The sequence below is a fragment of the Scaptodrosophila lebanonensis genome, unplaced genomic scaffold (genome assembly GCF_003285725.1).
Source record: "Scaptodrosophila lebanonensis strain 11010-0011.00,11010-0021.00 unplaced genomic scaffold, SlebRS2 tig00001412-arrow-pilon, whole genome shotgun sequence".
NCBI lineage: Eukaryota > Metazoa > Arthropoda > Insecta > Diptera > Drosophilidae > Scaptodrosophila > Scaptodrosophila lebanonensis.
The window spans coordinates 7,189,903-7,210,912 of NW_022060739.1; the positions used below are offsets into that span (position 1 = coordinate 7,189,903).

The window sequence follows — 21,010 nt, forward strand, 5'->3', positions numbered from 1 at the left end:
GACTGTGGTAAAAAAATGTCGCATGGTGTTAAGAATGGGTCACGATTTAATTATATTGTGGAATATTTCGTAAACAGATAGCGAAGAGTGTGGGTGGCGATGTAATCACCTTTGTGGATCTTTCGTAAACAGTGTTAAGAATTAGAGAATGGTCGTAACCGTCGACATTTTTTTACAAACCACGAAGGAACACATTAGTTGCACATAAAAAACAATCGAGGGTATTTTGCTGCGACGCAACCAATGATATTTTTATATTTTCATCGACACATCGATGCTGGCGTCAACGCCGTCTACTTCTGCGGTCGTTGCAAGGCAGTAAAACGCTTTTGTTTGTGGCTTAATAATAAACACCGCACGTTAAAGCCGGCAGCTACCACAACGTCAACAATAGACACTCGCACCCCGCAGCCCCCCTCCCCTCACCAAACACACATATACACAGAAAAGTCTCCATCGACTTGTTGTGGGTGTCATTTTCTGTCTGTGTGCTCTGAACTGTCTGCTATTAACTAGTAACTTAATGGCAGAGGATGGTGAATGGTGAATGGTGGGTGTGGGCGGGTGTTGGCGCAGACTTATCGCCATTATTCGTATTGTGTTGATGTTGGAAGTTTTGCGCAAACATTTGCGGAGGCACGCGCCAAACGCTAAGTTGTTCACTTAAATTTGTTGAGCGGATGACTTTTTGCAAGCCAAAAAATTCACTTTTCACGAGACCAGAATAGAAAGTGCGTGTGTATGTTTGTGTTGACCTTCCTGCCAAATTTAAAAATTTATCAAACAAATCAAAAATGTACAACCAGCAAAACGCAAAAGCACCTCTAAATGTTTTGTAAATGTTTTCTACTCACTATATGTTCTTTCGATTTCGCGCTGTTTTCAAAGTCAAATGTGTGAATGAAAAACATTTCAGGAAGCGGCATAAACAATCAAGACTAATTGGTATGATTAGCAAATAAAAGAAAGCCAACCAACTTGCTGGCCGCAACCAGACATACTAGTATACATATATACATGGTAGTATTAACTTAAATTATGATGTAGCAGCTGACCAAGGCCACTTGAAAACTTTATAACACATACAAATAGCTATATACTGTTCGAGTATTATTATAAACAGAGAACTTGAGCGTTGCAGAGGCGTCGTACCAAATGGAATCCGTATGCCCCGAGGCTAGTCCAAAAGACTAAGAAAATGGGAAGCTGCGAGAACAGTTTGGCCAACAATTTCACAGACCTATCAAATGCACGCACCACATTTTGGGCAGAAAAAGAAGCCACTGCACTGAGAAAAATGCAGATAAAAGAAACAATAACAATGTTTAAAGAATGTAGGAAAATTAACAAACAAGTTTTTGATAAACTTATGATATGTATGTCCACTATATAAATAAAATGTACACACAACATAAAATAAGTGCAATCTATACAGAATAATTTAAACAATTTTTAAAATCAATAAATTTAAAAAAGCTAAGCAATAAACAAAATTATAAAAAACTGAAAAGTTTTGATCGCTTATTCATTCTTTGGAAATTGAACCTAACCGAATCTAATCTAACAGGAAGTGCCAGTATTGGAATTATGGAACGAAAGGAAAGGAGATTTATTTTGAAATACACTTGTATTGCGTACACATTTAAGGCATAGTCTCTGATATCTAGTTCCTACAAACAGAGTTATTAAAAATCAGAAATAACATCTGTGCAATTTTGTGAGTCTCTCAGATCTAGTCAAACAGACATGGCTAAATCGACTCGCCTTGTCATGCTGATCTAATATACTCGTTCTCTTGTTCTTTTTAGATGCAAAATATTAAAATTGTACAAGCCATTGATTTATTTAATTAAAAAACTACAACATATTTCAAAGGAAAAAATAATGTATTTCCAAATGAATTGAAAATAATTGTTAAGCTACAAATCAACTAAATAAATTGCTGCGATTCGTCAATTCTCACTCCTAATTGCTTTTCTCGGTATTTCTCATTTCTGATTTGATAAAACTGATTGCTTTTCAATTCATTGCTGTTTAATTCAATTTTTGAGCATTGAATTGAAGGTTCGGTTTCTCTGTATTCCCTGCAATTATTCAGTGTCCGTGCAGTGCCGTTAACCCCTTCTCTACATCCATTTGTGAATTCATAATTGTTTACAAATTGAGTTTTCAAAACACACACACACATACTATATTCGTACACACGCACAGGGCGAAGGAAAAATAATGTTATTTATGATTTGTTTACGCACGAAATGCTCTTGTTTATGTTTCTATAATAACTATAAATTTGCCAATTAACTATATTATTTAATTATTTGTATTCGGTGTTAAGCACCACACACAAATGAATGGTAAGTAAGTGGCATTAAGTATACGCACCGTTTGCAGCACAAAGCCGTGTAATTATTTATTATTTATCGTATTATTAATTGCGAACAGATAATCAGCCAACTAAGCCGATGAGCGATTGAAGCGCCACGTACACGTTCCGGGCTGGTATTAAGCCAAAGGCACACAGGAGTTATGCTTTTATACTTTGTAGTATACTTGTACTTGTATGTATTAAGTTGAACTGGTCGGCCGGTGGTCCTTTGTTGTTGGACCTGCTGCCTGAATTGTTCTGTCTATGCGTGTTTATTGCGACGTATCGGCGTACAGGCCATTGTAAAACAATAATGAAAATTCGCAACAAGCGGCAGCAATAACAGCAACAACAACAACAACAACAGCAGCAACAGCAACACAATGGCACTCACGACGAATGCACGACACACGAGTAAATCTGACAAGAATCGCTTTTCGATTCGAGGACGAGGACGAGGGCGAGGACGGGTACGAGGACGATAGCGACCCCAAGTCCCACAAAGTGTCACGGCACTCACGACACACACACATATGTGTTCGTGCGTGTGTGTGTGTGTGTGTGTGTATGTTTATATCCACTTGTAGTTGTAAGATGCAAAAGAGTTCGCGGAAGTTCACGCCCACGTTACAAAAACGACAGCAATAAACAGCAACAAAAACAACAGCAACTACTACTCTTACGCGCAACACGAATATTGCACAAAATGTACGTTACACGGTTGAAAAAAAGTTGCGTGCGCGTCCGTTGCGCTCACGTCGAAACAAACGAATAAAATGTGCTGTACAACAAAAACAACGCTTGAGCACTGGCCATAGCAACATTGGCAGCAACAGTTTGTATTGCGCGCAGCATGTGCCAATGTTGCCAGCAACATGTCACTAGCAACATTTTGAATTAATTGGTGCTGTCGGATTCATTTACGGATACAGTAAGTTCGGATGGTTGGCGTGGTGGTGGTGGTGGTGGTGTATTCTAGCATCACTGACTCTACTGTGGCTGTGACTGACCTTCACTTAACATTAACATAGAAATTTCATAATAAATATTTGCCATGTAATTGGCAAGAGAGACACAACCTTTTTCTATCTAATGGCCACTGCCGCGTCAAACATACGAGTACACACACACAAGCACACATTTAGACTTTACAGCTCTATAAACACACATCACACACACAGCAAACAAATACCTTACATTAATATATACCGCCATACTCTGCAACACAAAAGTATGGTGACATATCTCATTGATTGCTGTCCATTGATGAGTTGAAATCGATATGAAGGCAGTGGAAAGTTAGACTCTCAAGTGAGCTAAAATTAGGGTCTTTGTATGTTTAGTAAAAAAATGTTATATTTAAAATTCGTTTGGAGGCTAAATTATTGTATATCTTCGTGCGAAATTCTAACCAAGTTTTTGTATTCTTTCAAACGAATTAGCAGTTAAGGAACTTGCTAAAGGAAATGAATGATTTAATTAATCATTTTAACGTAATAATAAATAATAGCTCTTAATTATTTATTAAAGTTGTTATAAAGCATTTTAATTTACATAATCGTACTAGAGATACTAAAATAACTGTTATTTATAAAGTTTTTATAAGTTTATATTAATATTTTTAAAGGAACCATTTTTGGTCAAGTTATTTAAATGAAAGCAACTATTCTCCCTTGTTCTAAATTTGAAAAATAAACAAGAGCAGCTCCTCTTTTATTAAAATATAATATAATTATAGACTTTAAGGTAATTCTTACTTCCTAATTTATATTATTTTGTTATGTTATTCAAATTCAAATTTGATCTTCAATAATTGTCACGGTACTATAAATTCTTAAAAAAAGGTACTTTGAGATAAGGTTGAATTACCAATATTGTTTAAGTTTTGAGGGCTTTAAATTAATATTATTTAGCTAAAAATAATGAAAATAAGCCATCAAGAGTTTACCTCAAATGTTATCATTCAAAGACCCTGCTAAATAAAATGCACCTTTACCATAACTTAGAAAAAAAAAAATATAATTCAGTTTGGAAATAATATTTATAATTTTTACTATTATTCACCGCTTTAGTCCCCTATAGAAGTTTTCAGAGCTCTCTTCTTTAACAGAAGCAGCAGTGGACCTCCGCTTTAAAACGTCTTGAAATTAGGGACTTTTATGATCGAAGTGCATGTAAAGGATTTGGGATTTTATGCTTAAATATTTTACATATTTTTGCGAACATTCCAGAACAATTGAGGTAGCAACCAATTAACAAATTAAGATATTCCTAAGCTATTGATTTATGCATATATTTACCCCACCCACTGTTGGGTTACTTATACAAGTATGTATATGCACGCATTCGCGTAAACAACAGCAAACAAATGCCGTAACAACCTGTTGACAACTATGTTAGGCGCCAATTCTTGTGGTTGGGTGGCCTAGGGGGTCTTGAATGGCTGGACTGGTTTTGGTAACAACACGCACTCTGCTCTCTGTCGCCAACTAATTACTTGTGACAGCGGCCTGACGGCAGCAGTCGCCGCGCCATGCTCCTCAACGCTCCTGACTTGGCCCGACTCGACTTGGCAGCAGGTTATCCTGGCATTAATTTTGGCGCTCTGCGCGTGCATTCATTCCACTCGGTTGGTCCCAAAACCCCGACTACCGACCACCGCCCAGCCCCAAACGCTTTCGAATAGTGTTCTGGGCCATCCACCCACAGCCACCAACGCCCGCAGGTCAACTTTTGCCAGAGCGTGTCCTGTTGGGCCTCTGCTTGTTTTTGTTGTTGTTGTTAATGTTTTCGCTGTCGTCGTCACTTTGCATTTACGTTGTTTACGCATCAATGCGGTCCAAAGTAAGTTGCTCTTTCGGTGCCAAAAGGTACACAACGCCCACTTATTTCCTCGCCCGCCCACGTGCCTCACCAACTCTGGGATCTGGAATAAGGCTAGACATTTGTTATTGCGGTTTTATTAACTGATTTGCCCCAAGCTTAACACTAAAGCCTGTGCTAATTGCGATTCAAGCAGCGACAATTGCAAATGTAATTTAACAATTAAAATGAGTTTAAGTAGCAAAACAAAGAAGGGTTTCTAAAACTGATTTAATTATTTAATGCTTGGCCACATCAATGGCCTGTTAAAGTTAACAACCAGGTTTTGTTTGTAATTATAAAAAAGCTAAGAAAACAATTCCTGAGCGACTACATAAAGCCGTATATATGAAAAAAATTGTCCGATATTGATCGCGTGCTAAACATAAATGCAAGTTATAGTAGTTCTCAAAGGATTTACTTAATTTATCTAACTTTTTTTTGTAGATTAGGTATAGAAGATAAACTGATATGTAAAACCCTAGAAAACCTTCACATACGCAGATTTTTAAAATTCATTCACAAATTAGTCAAAATTAAGAACAATTACCAAATATTGTTGTTAGCCTGTCAACATAACATCATACGGAATTAAATGATTTTTTTAATTTTATTTATTAATTTTATCTTACTTTTACTTTTTTTTAAATATATTTTAACATAGAAATTTTGAAATTTGAAATTTCCATTTTGGAAACTTTAAAAAGACTTTCAATCAATGTTGCCTTTTAACAGAAGCACTTAATGCTTCGAATTCAATCGTTGTTAAAGTTTAGTTTTAAAATTAAAAAAATATAATATTGTGAGAATATTTAGATTTTTCCTGTATTCGAAATTGAATCAGCCATAAAATATGGTTTCATTTTTAATTGTTTAAGCAATCGATAATTATTACAAAAATTAGTTCTTGTAATAAAATGACAGAATCAGAAATTTATAACAAAATAAAATATGGAAAGAAAGCTCCGCAAATGTGTTTTTAAATATTCTTGAATATAAAAGTGATCCCAAAAAAATCACTTTTCTATTTTGGTTATTTTAATTTATACTATGTATTAATTTTTCCATTAATGAATTATTATATGAATTATTATAATAAATGAATTCCAGCTAATACTGAAAAATAAGTATATATAATTATGAAATACAAGTATATATAATTATAACAAAACAGAATCTTCTACTGCAACATAAATGTCAAAAACAAAACCAAATACTATGTACAAAAATACTTGTATATTCACAAATATGCAAAAAGTTTTAAAGCCAATTTAAATAGACTGACCAACTGACCTTTTTATGCCATTTCGTTTTCAACAGGAAGTAGAAGGATGGGTAAAGCTTCTCCATAACATTAGCTACGTGATTTCTATATATCAAAAAATAATTAATATCAAATTGAAAACTTGTGCTTTCGCTTATGAAAGCACATCATATCATGACAAAGCGAAATTGAAATTGAAAAATCTGTTCTCAGACAGCTTTTTGTAAACAAATGTGGACTGAATTGTTATTCTCTCTTTAGTGCCTCTCTTAAACAATAAAGTATTTGTTCTGTTTTCTGTTTCTGTGGAAAAGAGCAACAATAAAAGCGATGGGTATTAATATTTCTATTTATAATGCGCCTGCATTGCATCGGCTTTCAATATATATGTACATAACATACAATATTTCAAAATGCATATATAATATATGCTCGTACATATATGTATGATTGTTTCTGTGTATATAAGAGCTTTGCACATCGTAAAGCTCAACGCAAAACCAATTTAGAAAACAAACAAGCCTCGCATTTTGCGCCGCCTCGTTCATTTCGTTGTACACTGAAAATCAAACAAACAAACCAAAAAAGAAAACCAGCATATATATTTACAAATTGGCTTGGAAAGTAATTTCAAAGAAAATATTTACAAATTGGCTTAAAGACACAGTTGACATTACGTCGAAGATTATAGCATTTGGCTGTGTTACAAATAATAAGTGCGTTAAGATTGACAATTCCGGTTGTGGGAAGTGAAACAAAAGTGAGTGGAAAATACTTGTAGAACATGAAAATTATTTACTTTTCTGAAAATATGTTTGAAATGTGTCACCTGTTTACAACGTGAAATTTATAAATATTTCACTACTACTAGTATATAGTATTTGCTTAGCTCATCACACACGGAAATATTAATTTAAACAAATTAGTAACTGTCTGGTTTTTTTTTTATTTTTGCTTCTTCATCGATAGCTCTTAAATGGGCCTCTAATTAAAATATGTGCAATTAAACGCATGCTAAGTAGTCGACGTTGCAAGGCTCCAGAGACTCGTACAATAAAATGTGCATGAAAAACTCTGATATATACATATAATGGTAGATACTTATAACTTGTTTACTTAAGATAGGCCTGCGCTTCTGTTTTGTTTGCCTTTAGCTAATGCCCTGCTCTCTCTCTCCCTCTCTCGCTCGCTCCCTCTCTATCGCTCTTTAGTTTCCACTCTCTTTATAGTGATATCTATTGTGTGTTCACAAATATCGTGAACAAACAGTTTGCTGTTTTTGATTGTGTTAACATGAGCCGGAGGCGTGTTTTCCCATCCAGACAGACTTGGCAAATTTTTATCGGGTGACTAGAGGCTGTGTGACTAGGTCTTGTTCGCGGCTAAATGGGTCAGAGGAGTCAGGAAACTATGCTATATATATATTATATTGCTGAACATAAACAATGAATGAGCAAAGGCCAGCCAATAGTTTACTCAAATTAAATGTTTACAAACAAACAAAAGAGAGTGTAAGATAATTAGACGACAACTAAGTAGATGAACGAATTGTTATCGAGCCAAGGCCAATTAGTACATTAATATTGACCTTTATATTATTAATGAATTCTTTTTGATAGCATTAATATAGTAAGTAATTAATCTAAGAATTAAACAGTGAGAAATAACTTTCTTGAATTTGAACAACTTGAACTTGAACAACTAACTAATGTCAAGTTATTTGTATTAAGATACGTGTATTCTTCTATATTGCTGGTGTACAGATAATATACTTTGTAGCTTTTAGTTATATTTATTAGAGCCAAGCCAATTAGTACGTTAATATTGACCTTTGAACTATATTACTAATGAATTCTTTTTTATAGAACTTATTTAGTTAGTAACTAATCTAAGAATAAAACAGTGAATATAATCAGAAATAACTTTCTTGACTTTGAACAACTTGAACTTGAACAATTAACTAATGTCAAGTTATTTTTATTATGATACGTGTATTCTTCTATATAGCTGGTGTACAGACAATCATCACTTTGGTTCATAAGTAGCTTTTAGTTATCATTATTAGAGCTGTATTCATACTTTAATCGGTTGAATTGTTCCTTAGTTGCAGTTGTTATTTTTATTTTTTATTTTGATTTTTATTTATTATTTTATTTTATTTTCCTCCAGTCGCTCTACCAATGAGTTTTCTTGTCGTTTTCTCTTCATTGATCTTTTGGTTGCAGTATTCAAATATATAATTTCTAGTCAGGCATACAACTCATCTTCAATTCTTCTGGCCATTTCCCAGTCGTTCTTCTAGTTGTTCGCCAAATCACAATCGTGTTCCAGCCAGCATTCAGTTTGCAATCTTTGCTATTAATGGCTTTACTTGTATACCCGTCTGTTTCCATCCCTTAAATGTTTGAATAAATCACAATACCGACTTGTTTATGTTCAGTAATCCCCAATCAAAACAGGAATTAAATACCTGTTATGTCTTAAATACTTACCGTTTTATGTAAGCAAATATGTATAATAATAGGCTTCGACTTCGTCGCCAGCGGAAATTCGAGTCAAACAAATAAATGTTACAGCCCGAACCACCCACAACTAAAGCTTATCAACAGGCATCAGGGGATTATAAATTCGATTGCGAGCTTCTCTCTGTCTCTCTCGGGGGGCTAATTGAGTGTCTCCTTCTTCTTGGTTGACATCATCAAAGCAAATGGCATAAGACGCTTGGCATTTTCCACGCTAATTAGTCAAATTTCGACACAATTACGCAGCCACTGGCCATTGGCGTAGTGCACGCGAACGATACATACTCGTATTCGCATTCGTAGCTCTATAAATGTATAAAAGAATTTATGATTTTGTCAACGCACTTCACGAGTGAACACAATGTGAAGGCAGACAGGCAGGCTATTGGCACGCAACTGCCACGAGCGGAATGCATGATGCATTGCGTATGAGAAAATGATTTCCAGATGGGAAGCGGGAAGGGGGAAGGGGGACTGGGTACTGGGTACTGGGAGGAGGGGAAGTAGCGCCTTTGTCTCAAACAAAAAGCACAAATGTCTGAATAACTGGCATATAGTAGTGTAAGGAAATCTTTCGACTTGTTATAAAAACGCATGTCGCGGATGTTGAAAGCCTCACAGCGTTCAGCAGAGTCGTGAGCGAGTTGTGAGCCAGTCAACAAGTGGAAATCTTAAGGGGTACGTACTACGAGTTGAATTTTGAAGAGATGTAAACACTCTAATGGGCCACTCACTACCTTGGCCATGGCTAGTGGCCACGCACCGATCACAGCTGTTTCAACGAGACTCGTAATATCAGACATTGCTAATAGAACAAATCAACAAACCCAGTAAGCGTGAGTTTAGTAATAACCGTCGAAATCGAGCAAGAGAGCGAACACCTGCCGAGTCTTTATCAACAGTGTTTTCCTCGTTCTTATAATAGAGCCACAGCCAGATCCGTTATCAGCTAGACGAGTTTCGACTCGACTCGATTTGATTTTTGTTCTGCTTCGGTTTATAAGCGCCCCGAGCTGCTCAGACATCGCACAGTTCAGTCCGAGCATTCGATTGCGATAGACACAATCACCTAATAATATTCGGAATTCCCTCTTCCGCAGTGCAAGAGCTACAATCTAAATCGCCCAGCCATCTGGTACTAAGCCTGCTGCTGATCTTATTCTTCTTCGCTCTGAGTGCCGCACAACACCAGGACCCCCGCAAAATGCCAGAGAAACGCATTGCCCCAGTTATCACTCGCTTGGAGGAGTTCGAGCAGAAAATGCCAGGGTAAGTAAGCCAATCGATGACCTTGTCTGAGGCCACAGCACGGCGTCATGTAATAAGCACTGCTGATAACACAGACAGCGGAAAAAGCTGACAGAGCAAAAGCTTCAGCGGATTAGACAACAAATGGAAATTTTGCTAACATACGTCAGAACACTGCACAACAGACAGCGGTCTATATGGCAGATTATCCAGATCAAAAAGTGTACAAATATATCGATGCCCAGCTATTCCCTTTAGAGCAAGTTTATCAAACATTAGACACTTTATCAGAAACGTGCCTTGCTCTTAAGCCATTTCGTTTAGTTTTGAGATATAGTTCAGATATCAGAGAATCATTGCCAAATTCTGCAATTCAGCTTAATTTTGATTTTAAACTGTTTTATTCCCACTGTCACTTATCATAAGATGATTCAAGTTATTTCAAATTTTTTTTAATTGTTAAATTTATAAAGCAAGCTCTTGATTTCAAGTTTCTGCCTTGAGATGTATTTTGTTAAATGCTGGACGGCTTGCTTTTAAGAACGCTTTATCAGAAATGTTCCTTGAGCTTTATCCATTACGTTTTGTATTAAAAATATTCATTTATTTTTCAAGGTGTTTGTTCTTAAGCTTTCTTGACTTATAGTTCAGTTATTAATGTTCCAACTCGGTTTTATTTTAATGGCATTCATATATTTATGTTTTATGTTATGTTTTAAAACTATTATTTTTAAGAAAGTGTACAGAAAATAGTTCATATACAAAAAAAATCTGTAAATAATTTACTTAAAACTTACAACTCTTCTTAACACTCTTGCTAAATCTCATCATTACTGTACTTAAAACGATTCGAAACTAATTTTTGTAGAGAATATAGCTTAGTATTTATAGAAAGCATCTATTGATTTCATTTTAAACCTGAAGCTATATTGGTAAACTCTCTTTTGATTGTGAAACACACAAGAATGTAGTTTCAATATTCAATTAAGTATTTCTTTAAGTAATCTTTACATATTGCTTTCAATGTTGAAAATATTTTGAAAATATTACTTATATTTCAGAATAAGAACTTTATTGGGAATGTCTACAGTTCTTAATTAATATATGATATAAACCAATATTTTCTACAGTCCATATAAACATAAAGTGCCAATAGATTTAGATTTCAATTTAGCAGAGGAAAGTGGAAAAGTAAATCTGCAAAGCCCCTAACTTAACGGAACTTTAGAGAAGCGGAGAGAGCTATGAGAACTCGCTCGAAGTTTTATCTTCACTCATATAAGAACAAAAGAAACAAAATAACACTTGCAATCGAATTCGCAATTCCCAATTCATAAAAGAAAAAGGCAGAGTATGTCTGATATTTAAGAACATAAGAGATGATTCAATTAGAGTCTGTTGGGACTAATTTATCTATTTTCCCAGCTAAATTTATACTTTAAAACACGAGCCAAGACATCTTCAAATCCGTCCAATGACTGTTCATAATTTGTACTATAAATTTGATTGGAGAAATCAAAAAGCAACCCACACATTGCATTACTGTTTGTGAATATTTGGTAAATCTCAGTTTCTAATTAAATCCTTATTCTCTTTCAATTTCCAGCTACCTGAATACAGGTAAAAATCTAGCTGTACTCATGGACTACGATGGCACTCTGGCGCCCATTGCCGATAATCCGAATAAAACAGCTATGCCTGTGGAGCTGGAGATAATATTGCATAAGATTGCCAAACATCCGCAAATATTCATGGCCGTAATTTCGGGACGTGGCTTGAAGGATGTGCAGTCACGCGTAAATATCGACGGCATTACCTATGCTGGTAATCATGGTCTAGAGATAGAATATCCCGATGGCTCGCGCCACGACTACCAACTGCCAGCTGAAATCCAAAAGAATTATACTGCCCTGGTGAAGGAACTGAACGAGCGTGTCTATAAGAACGGTGCTTGGGTCGAGGATAAGAAAGTGTCGCTAACATTCCATTATCGCGATGCGCCCGTAGAGCTGAAAGACCCGCTGAAGAAGTTGGCCTCCGAAATTATTGAAAAACACGGTTTCCGTCCGAATCAGGCGCATGAAGCCATTGAGGCCAAGCCCCCAGTAAATTGGAACAAGGGCGAGGCAGCATTGTATATATTGAGGAATAAGTTTGGAGAGAACTGGGAGGAGCAGCTGAATGTGGTGTTTGCTGGTGATGATACCACCGATGAGGATGCCATGAGGGTAAGTTTTTCTCTTCTAAAAACTGCAGTAACTAAGCTAAATACTATATATGCTTTTCCTTGTATTACAGCTGCTGCAGGGCGTGGGCCGCTCCTTCCGCATTGCTGCTGACGCACAGATCCAGACCTTTGCCGACTATAGATTGCCCAAACAGGATTTGGTCACCGATCTGCTGAAGTGGATAGCACGCGTCTATGTGGTCTAGAATTAATAATTGTTAGCATAGCATTGTTAATTACATTGTACCTTTTAAACTATACATATAACGATTTTATCTATGTACATACATATATCTAGCAATTAAACAGCAAATGTGAAATGAACCTTTTTCGACTTATTTATACTGATGTATATAAGTATATAGGTATGGGACCATTATGCAATTAAAATAAACACATTTTCAAAAGCAATTTGTTAAAATTAAGCTGCTTATTGATTATACTATATGTTTCGTTTATAATATGAAATTATTTTAAATGACAGTTAATAGTTTATTAGTCTGTGAATATATTTTACAATAACTTGTATTGAAGTCTAAGACCCAGAATTTGTATTAAATAACGATTTATCAATAAATTAAAAATTGTAAATTAATCAAATGTATTTAATTAATGAATTAAAGGGGGAGAAATGGGCTCCAAAGTTTGTTTGCAAAATCTACAATTTTCATCTGATTAACTTCAGTAATATATGTATATAATAATATTATAATATAATCTATAATAATATAATCTATCAAAGAATGTGTTTTTTTCTTAGGGCATAAAATAATGAGCACAATTAAAAAGTCAAATCAATAAACATCGAATGAATATGTTACTTTTGTACTACTTACTAGTAAAAGAGTATTCAAAAACTTGTATTTTTAATTCGAGGGAATGCTACGTCTGGGGCTGCTAATATTAAAGCAATTAATCAGTTTCCAAATCCACCAATTAAAATAGGCATAAGTATAAAAAAAATAATAATAAATGCAGGAGCTGTAACAATTAGATTATAAATCTGATCAACACTAATTCTGCTCAAATTAAAATTCTTAAAGGAGTACCAACTATTCCTGCTCAAGATAGATCCAGAGAATGCAAAATAATGGAATAAATATTGTTCTTTAAAGCACGAGCCAAGACATCTTCAAATCCGTCCAATGATTGTTCATAATTTGTACTACAAATCTTAAGAAATTATTGAAGAAATTGCATTATTGTTGGTGAATATTTTGTAAAGTTCAGTTTCTAATTATTTATTCACTTTCAATTTCCAGCTACCTTTTAGAATTCTTCCTTCTATTTATGCACTATACTATAGTGACTTCTGAGTGTCTTTTTCTTTCGGCTGAAATGCATTTAGAAACAATTGGAATGAAATTTTCAGCTACACAAATTCTGATCCATCTAGCTATATATCACTTGGATATAGATCCGCAGCTTGCCAGCACTTTCTAAGCTAAGTGCAGAAAAGCAAACTGTGGAGACTAATCTAGTTGTGTCCCCTTTCCATTTGATTAGTGAGTTCATATTCCAAAAATACTATATATACGATATTTTCGAAGCAGCGGAGAAACGTGCCGGCAAGTGTGTCGCCTGCGGCCCATTTTCCAATTCCAAAACAAAAACGACCTCAAACAAAGGTGTAACGAAAAGTCAACGGAACGGCGCGAAGACGTCATACTTGTATGCCAGAGGCACTTGGGCCAAATACTATATATATATAGTGTGTATATAGGCACCGATTTGGTGTGTATAACTATTCATTCTTTCACGCTATATAAAGAACTCTCGCACACCTACACACACATACAGCCACAAATATATATATAAATACATGTGTATATAGCATATAGAAATCCATTAGTATGTGCTTTTTTATGCGCATATGCCTCATAAATATCGTGAGGATTACTTGGCCAACAGACGGGGCGGCCAGAGTTGCCACCAACAACAATCGGCCAACAATCAATGCGCAGTGAGAGCCACACGGCAATGGGGCAGCAACATATTGTACATACATACATAAGCATACATATATAGGTATGTACATATAGAAAGCGATCAGTGCCGTGTAGTTGGCGCGTCGCTGGCATTAGTATTAAGTCGGTCGAGGTACGTCCAGCACGGCGCACAGTTTCCGGTAGATACGGCAGAGTTATAGACGCAATATAAATAGCAACGCTTGAACAAAATGGCCGAACAAAAGAAGGCACCACTCTTGAAGAAGGAGGAGGATTACGTGAAGGCCTTGGAGGGGTAAGCGAAATTGCCAGCAACTTGTTAAGGACACGAAATGCTCAATACACCTCCTGCTGCTTGTACAGTTTCATAACGCCCGACAAGGATCAGGTGGCTCTGCTGCTGGACTACGATGGCACACTGGCCCCACTTACCGAGGAGCTCTCGGTCATGCCCAAGGATACTGAGATCAACATCAAGAAATTGGCCGCCAACGACAAAATCTTCATGGTTGTGTTCTCTGGTCGCGAACTGAGCGAAATCAAGAACCATCTGAAGTTCCCCAATGTTACCTATGCTGGTAACCATGGTCTCGAGGTGGAGTACCCATCGGGCAAGAAGTTCAAGATCGAAATGCCCGAAGAGCTGCTGGAGAAGCACAACAAATTGGTCACCGAACTGAAGGAGAAGGTAAGCGAGAGAGATCCATTTCCAGCCAACCGTACATCGATCTGATGGTTCGTTTTAATGCATATGTAGGTCGTCTGCTCTGGTGCCTGGGTGGAGGATAAGAAAATCTCTGTGACCTATCACTACAAGGGTGTCAATGATAAGCTGAAGACCAAATTGATTGCCGATGCCAAGGGCTTGATTCAGGGTCATGGCTTCCAGCTGATTGAAACCCCCTACGCTCTGGAGGGCAAGCCACGCGTCAACTGGGACAAAGGTGAGTGCAAAATATATTTGAGTATATGTGAATAGTGGAACCTCAACACTTTTGATATCATAATTCATCGTTCGGTTGCCAACTGTTGTCGCCCATTGGATGCCAAAAAAAATTGTCATCGTCGGCACCTGTTCGAGACAATTCGATTTTTGGGCACAACGCTTCGATGATTTAATTATTTATTATTCCGACTAATATATTTTCCGATATATATTCCCATCACACATTTATTCAGTTCGCACATACTTGTAGCAATGTTGTTGTGCACAATTACGAGAAATGAATGTGGGCGTTTAGAAAAGAATTCTAGAAAATCAACTTCACCGCCCCAAATGAAAATATCTGAGAATTTATGTATGCGGACGACCGAGTCATTTTCTAGCATGAATAGCCTGTTTTTTCCTCAGATATTATTTTCTGGCTTTTGGCTTTTTGTTTTTTGCCTTTCGGGCTAGACAAACAAGCAGCCAAATGATGGCAGAAGCACGACCCCCGATATTTGTGTGTGTATTCTCTACTCACTCGATTCTTTACGGGTATGATAAATTAACAAATTTGTGTAAGATATTCGCTTTTATTTTAAATATCTTGAAATGCTGTTGTTTCGGTTTTGTTCTCTGTCCATCAGACAGTCAGTTTTGCGTGAGAGGTGTGCCTTTTTTTTCTAAATGAAAAAAAAAACACATGTGAATGTGGCGACAATTTACTTGGTGGGAGGTATACGTACAACTATTAAGATGCATGTATTTCGGATTAATTGCTTAAATACTATATAAGAATGCTGAACCAGAAGATAAAAAAGCTGCACCTGACAGACATTCAAATTCGTTGCATTCCCCAACAATTTAAAATGAGAATTTCTCTACCTGAATTTCTGCAGTGCTAATGAGATAGCGACTGCACGTCGGGGTCACCAAATGTTGTGACTGCACCTGAATTCATTGCACTTTTGTTTGGAATTTGCTTTGATTTAAAGCTTGGTTTCAAAATATAGACAGTACTTATGATTATTGAACTACTTATAGCATATTCCCCAACAATTAAAAATGAGAATATCTCTGTCTGTATTTCTGCAGTGATAGCGACTTCAAGTCGGGGTCACCAAATGTTGTGCTGCAACCATTAGTTTGGAGTTGCAAAATGTGCTAGCTTGCACCTCTAAGGGGAGCTATGCAACATAGAAATGAGTTTGGATAGTTCAACGGGAAATATTCTTAGGCATCATGTTTCGTACAGTAGAGAGATTTTAGAAAGATTGGCGTTCGTACTATTTAGTGCAACAAAAGAAGAGCATTCCGACCATTTATAAGCTCCATGCTGTTCTCTACAATATCCATAGGGGTCGCCCAATTTTTCTCCCTTTTAAAATATTGTGCAAAATTAATAAAGTAATTTAATAGGGAGGGAGGCAAATTAATCCGACGGTGCCTGGCAAGACCACCCGAAGAGCAACATTATTGTACTACCATCTGCTTCGAGTGCATAGAGTGTTATTATAATTATAATTTTTATCCCTCAATATTCCATCAGGTCGGGGTCGCCAAATGTTGTGGCACCACTCTTAACTAAATGAGCTGCTGTTGTTTTATTAAAGATATTGAAAAAGAAAAATTTGAGACAGAAATTTATGATGCTGAGTCTTAATTAGTATAGAAGATCAAAAGGCAAGAGTTATAGACAGTTGTTCCATCTTTTATTTCCGATTAATGGCTTGCATTTGGGATTACTAAGAGCTTAGTTGTTCTCACTGATATCTCAGCGATCTGATGTTCAAATAAGCAGTTCAAAGAACTTACAAGAAAAACGTTGTTCGGATTATTGTTCTCAAAAGATCAACGATATATTCATGATCCGATGTTATATTTCGAATCATTCCACCTTCTTTATGCACATATGACATACTGGATATTTACGAGCACCCGTGCGACCATTTGTCGCGTCCAACTGTCTCACAAAAGCAATTCTTCCCAAACGATCTGTGACAACGGGCGCATAATTTAGAGGCTACTACTCACCAAGAGCTACAACAACAACAGAAAAAAATGTGCAAAGACATAAAAATTAATTATGATTGTACGCTATACAAACCAATAAATTTGTTGTGGAAAAATATTGCACGTACATACATATAGGTCCAAGAATTTCATAGCAAGCGGCAAAAAAGAATTTATTTTTTTGGGAAAAAAAATTTCTTTTTTGAAAAATTGAAGCCGTCAAGCGGCGCGGTGAGGCGCATTGCGGCATAGAATAGGAACAACAAACCAAAAAAGAATTGTTGGTGCCGTCTGAAAAAATGCAGCCGCGAAGCCAAACGACTAGAGAGATGATATGAAGAGACATTAAGAGCGGTTAACCAACGATGGATGGGGGGAGGGGGGGGATTGTATTGGTGGCTACCAGCGCGTCATCAATTAGGCAAAAAAATGTGGCGAAACAAAGCGAACAACCAAAGCATAATTAAAATTGTCAAAACAAATGAAATGAGCGGCAGCAGCAACAAATTTTTAAATGATGTAAATGATTTCAATTTCATTTTCTTACACATTTACTTTGACGACGCGCAAATAAACTAAAGATGAGAAACATTTGCGCGCTCCACGCCCACGCAAGCGACTAAAAATAAAACAGCACAGAATATATCTAGATACATTTTCCACTCGGTGTTTGTCGATGGCGCTGCAGGCGATCCCCATGTGGCCCACTATATAGACACTGATCTACAAAACCCAACACATATGTAGACACCAATGTAGGCATATTAATTTAAAAGCTCTCCCATTTTTTCCATGTTCGCTCATGTTTATTACTGAAGCGGCGGTGATTTTCCGCAAGTGTTCCAAAAAAGTTCCACGAATAGATCGCCCCATGTTCTGAAATGCCACATCAATCGTTTATGATTGAACATATAGTATAGTTTGTTTACATCCCGATGGAAATGAATGCCAATTAAAATAATTTTGCTGGGAAAACTAAACTTTCAAAATATCAAATTTCTTAAATATAATACGTATATAACTATCGGCTTGTGGTGAAAGAAAATTTATATGATTTCTTCCAGTTTCTTAAAAGTAATTAATGATCCTCTTGAAATTGTATTATTTTAATTCTTAAATACAAAATCTATCGTTTATATAGTTTGGTCACCTCGGAACAGAAAGTTATGCCATTAGCAGAGCTATCCATAGTTAATTAAAGAAACATCTATGTATTATGAATTTAGGATTACGCCCATAGCTTGCTTTGTTCGAACAAAAAAAACATATCTACAATTTTAGTTCTATAAGTAGATATACCAAATATCTAAGACATACATCTGATATACAGAACTATCTTCTTTTGATGAAACAAATTTTTATCCAATCCTCGATCCAATTATTCACAGTTTCCTAACACATCATAGAATGTTACACAAGATTTTTATCGAGAATTAGTGATATATTTGCTAATATGATTATGTAAATATATCTAGCAATTAGTTTAAATAATAGTTATAGAAAGTCTTAAAGTTGTCTACTTTTCGCAACAGTTTATTCTTTTATCGAAAGGATAGGTTGTCTCCGAAATTAATATTTGTTAGTAAAGAAAAAAAAAACCATCAAATATTTCTTAATACTAGTATTTCTACGTTTGTTCTGTAAACCAATTATAAGATATAATACTCCTTTAGATTAGGAATATTATTATAAAGAATATCAGATATCTGTTGCCCATGCTAAGTATGTTTGAACTAACAATGAAATCTCCCTTTGCTTTGCAGGTGAGGGCGCCAAGATGATCTTGGAGAAGCAATTCGATGCCGATTGGGCCAAGAACTTGAAAATCATCTATGTGGGCGACGACACTACCGATGAGGATGCCATTAAGGTGCTGCACGGCATTGGCAAGACTTTCCGTGTCTCGGAGCTGCCCACATTGAAGACCTATGCCAATTATCAGATCAAGACCGTTGAGGAGGTTGGATGGCTGCTGAAAGCCGTGCAGTCTTTCTACGAGAAGAAGAAGAAGATCTAAGATGGAGATCCAAGCAGTAGCTTAAGCTAATTCCACACTCTCTCGCATACACACACACACACACAATCAAGCACAAATACACACACAACACACACATTTACACGCACTCACACACATATACATGTATGTAAATGTGGAACTCTTTAGTTGTTCTCTTACAAAAATAATACTCGATTTGTTTCGCCTTATGTATGTTTGTATGTATGTAATTGTAATGCGACATATCCACAGAATGTTTCACAAACTCTCTATATCTCTTTTAACTCGATTTGGAATAAATTTTATGTCACATACTTATTGTAAATGGTGCTTCCCCCACCTGTTTACCGATTTTCTGTGTTTTAACATAATGGGAGGCGGACTACAACACCCGCTGATACCCCCTGCTGTGTGATAATGGATGAGTAGGCTGTAGGTTTGTTAAAAATCATGCAGAGTTTGCCATTTGAATTCCCACACCTTCCATAGTTGAACATTGCAATATTTTCCACAAGACTATTCAAATAACTTATCTTCTTCTTATCCGACGATAAAAATATTGCAAAGATAAGAATAACAATTGCAGTCAGGAACTTTCCTTACCCCAGAACACATGAAAACGAAAATATTGTACCTTGGTCTTCGGATTCTTTTATGTTATAAATAGTAGAGGAACACCCGGAATGTTAGAATTGGAATTATGTTTGCATTAATTGTTAATGGCATTGGAACCTAATTTATATATTTGTGTGACAGAGTTTTTATTTTTATATAAATTTGTTGCTAGACATAATTGGTGAATAACTTGAAGACTTCTTGTTCTTAATGGTATTGAAGTCAGCCCGGCACATCACATTTTCATTTTTTCCTTCAAATTGCAGACGGTTTTACGGAAGTTATAAGCTAGAAGTCCGACTTTCAATAAAGCTCAATCTTTATACTAAGCATTTGGTTTGAATTTCTCAAAAACCGCTTCATAAACCTTGTTCAAACAATTAAACGAAACCAGTGCCTTAATTTCGCGGCTTCATCATTTGGTTTTGATGTTTGTTGATTTGGTACTCAATCAGTCATAGCAGTGAGCCCTTATATATTTTAACTTTACTTGTTTTTTCTAGTTTGTAATTAAACCAAAGATCGCCTAAGGCGCAGAAACTGTTAACATTTTTTTCGAGTTTAGAAACAAGTAAAAAAATCTCTTTCAATATTAAAGTGCACAAATAAATGCATTAAATTAGTTATCAGCATACAAATTAATATCAAAAGTTTAACTTTTATACGTTGTCCCTATAATCGACAATAAAAAAACATCGATAATGTTGTAGCGATGAGTGTGAGCGTGACTGTGTCTTGTTACCGTCCAGCAAAGTCACACCAAACAACACTACGTTCAACTTTTATAAATATTTTATGATATTTTTATGAATTTACGATTAATAACAAGACACTGTTTCTTTGCTAAAACGTTATAAATACGCCGTTATTAACTTCCATAGTTTTATATTAAAGTAATTTTGAATTTCAAAAGCCACCCTCTATTTCGATAAGTTATAACCGCACATTCAGTGTTGGAAGCCGTAGCTTCTTGAAAGGAAGTTGGCAGGGCCAACCAGATGTTAAAGAAGAAGCAGAATGGCGA

At 35.9% G+C, this 21,010-nt stretch overlaps 2 protein-coding genes across 2 annotated transcripts; both read left to right on the plus strand.

The window, feature by feature from the left end:
- Nucleotides 1–7,117: 7,117 nt before the first annotated feature.
- LOC115631401 (probable trehalose-phosphate phosphatase 1) lies at nt 7,118–12,812 on the plus strand. Its single transcript, XM_030528123.1, has 4 exons — nt 7,118–7,251; nt 10,114–10,282; nt 11,868–12,489; nt 12,560–12,812. Coding segments are annotated over exons 1-4 (927 nt in total). The 5' UTR covers nt 7,118–7,250; the 3' UTR covers nt 12,695–12,812.
- Nucleotides 12,813–14,576: 1,764 nt separating this feature from the next.
- Nucleotides 14,577–19,696, plus strand: LOC115631525 (trehalose-phosphate phosphatase B). The gene is made up of 4 exons (XM_030528296.1): nt 14,577–14,732; nt 14,801–15,125; nt 15,195–15,381; nt 19,139–19,696. The coding sequence occupies exons 1-4, from the start codon at nt 14,668–14,670 to the stop codon at nt 19,390–19,392; spliced, it is 831 nt and encodes a 276-aa protein (XP_030384156.1). The 5' UTR covers nt 14,577–14,667; the 3' UTR covers nt 19,393–19,696.
- Nucleotides 19,697–21,010: the final 1,314 nt, after the last annotated feature.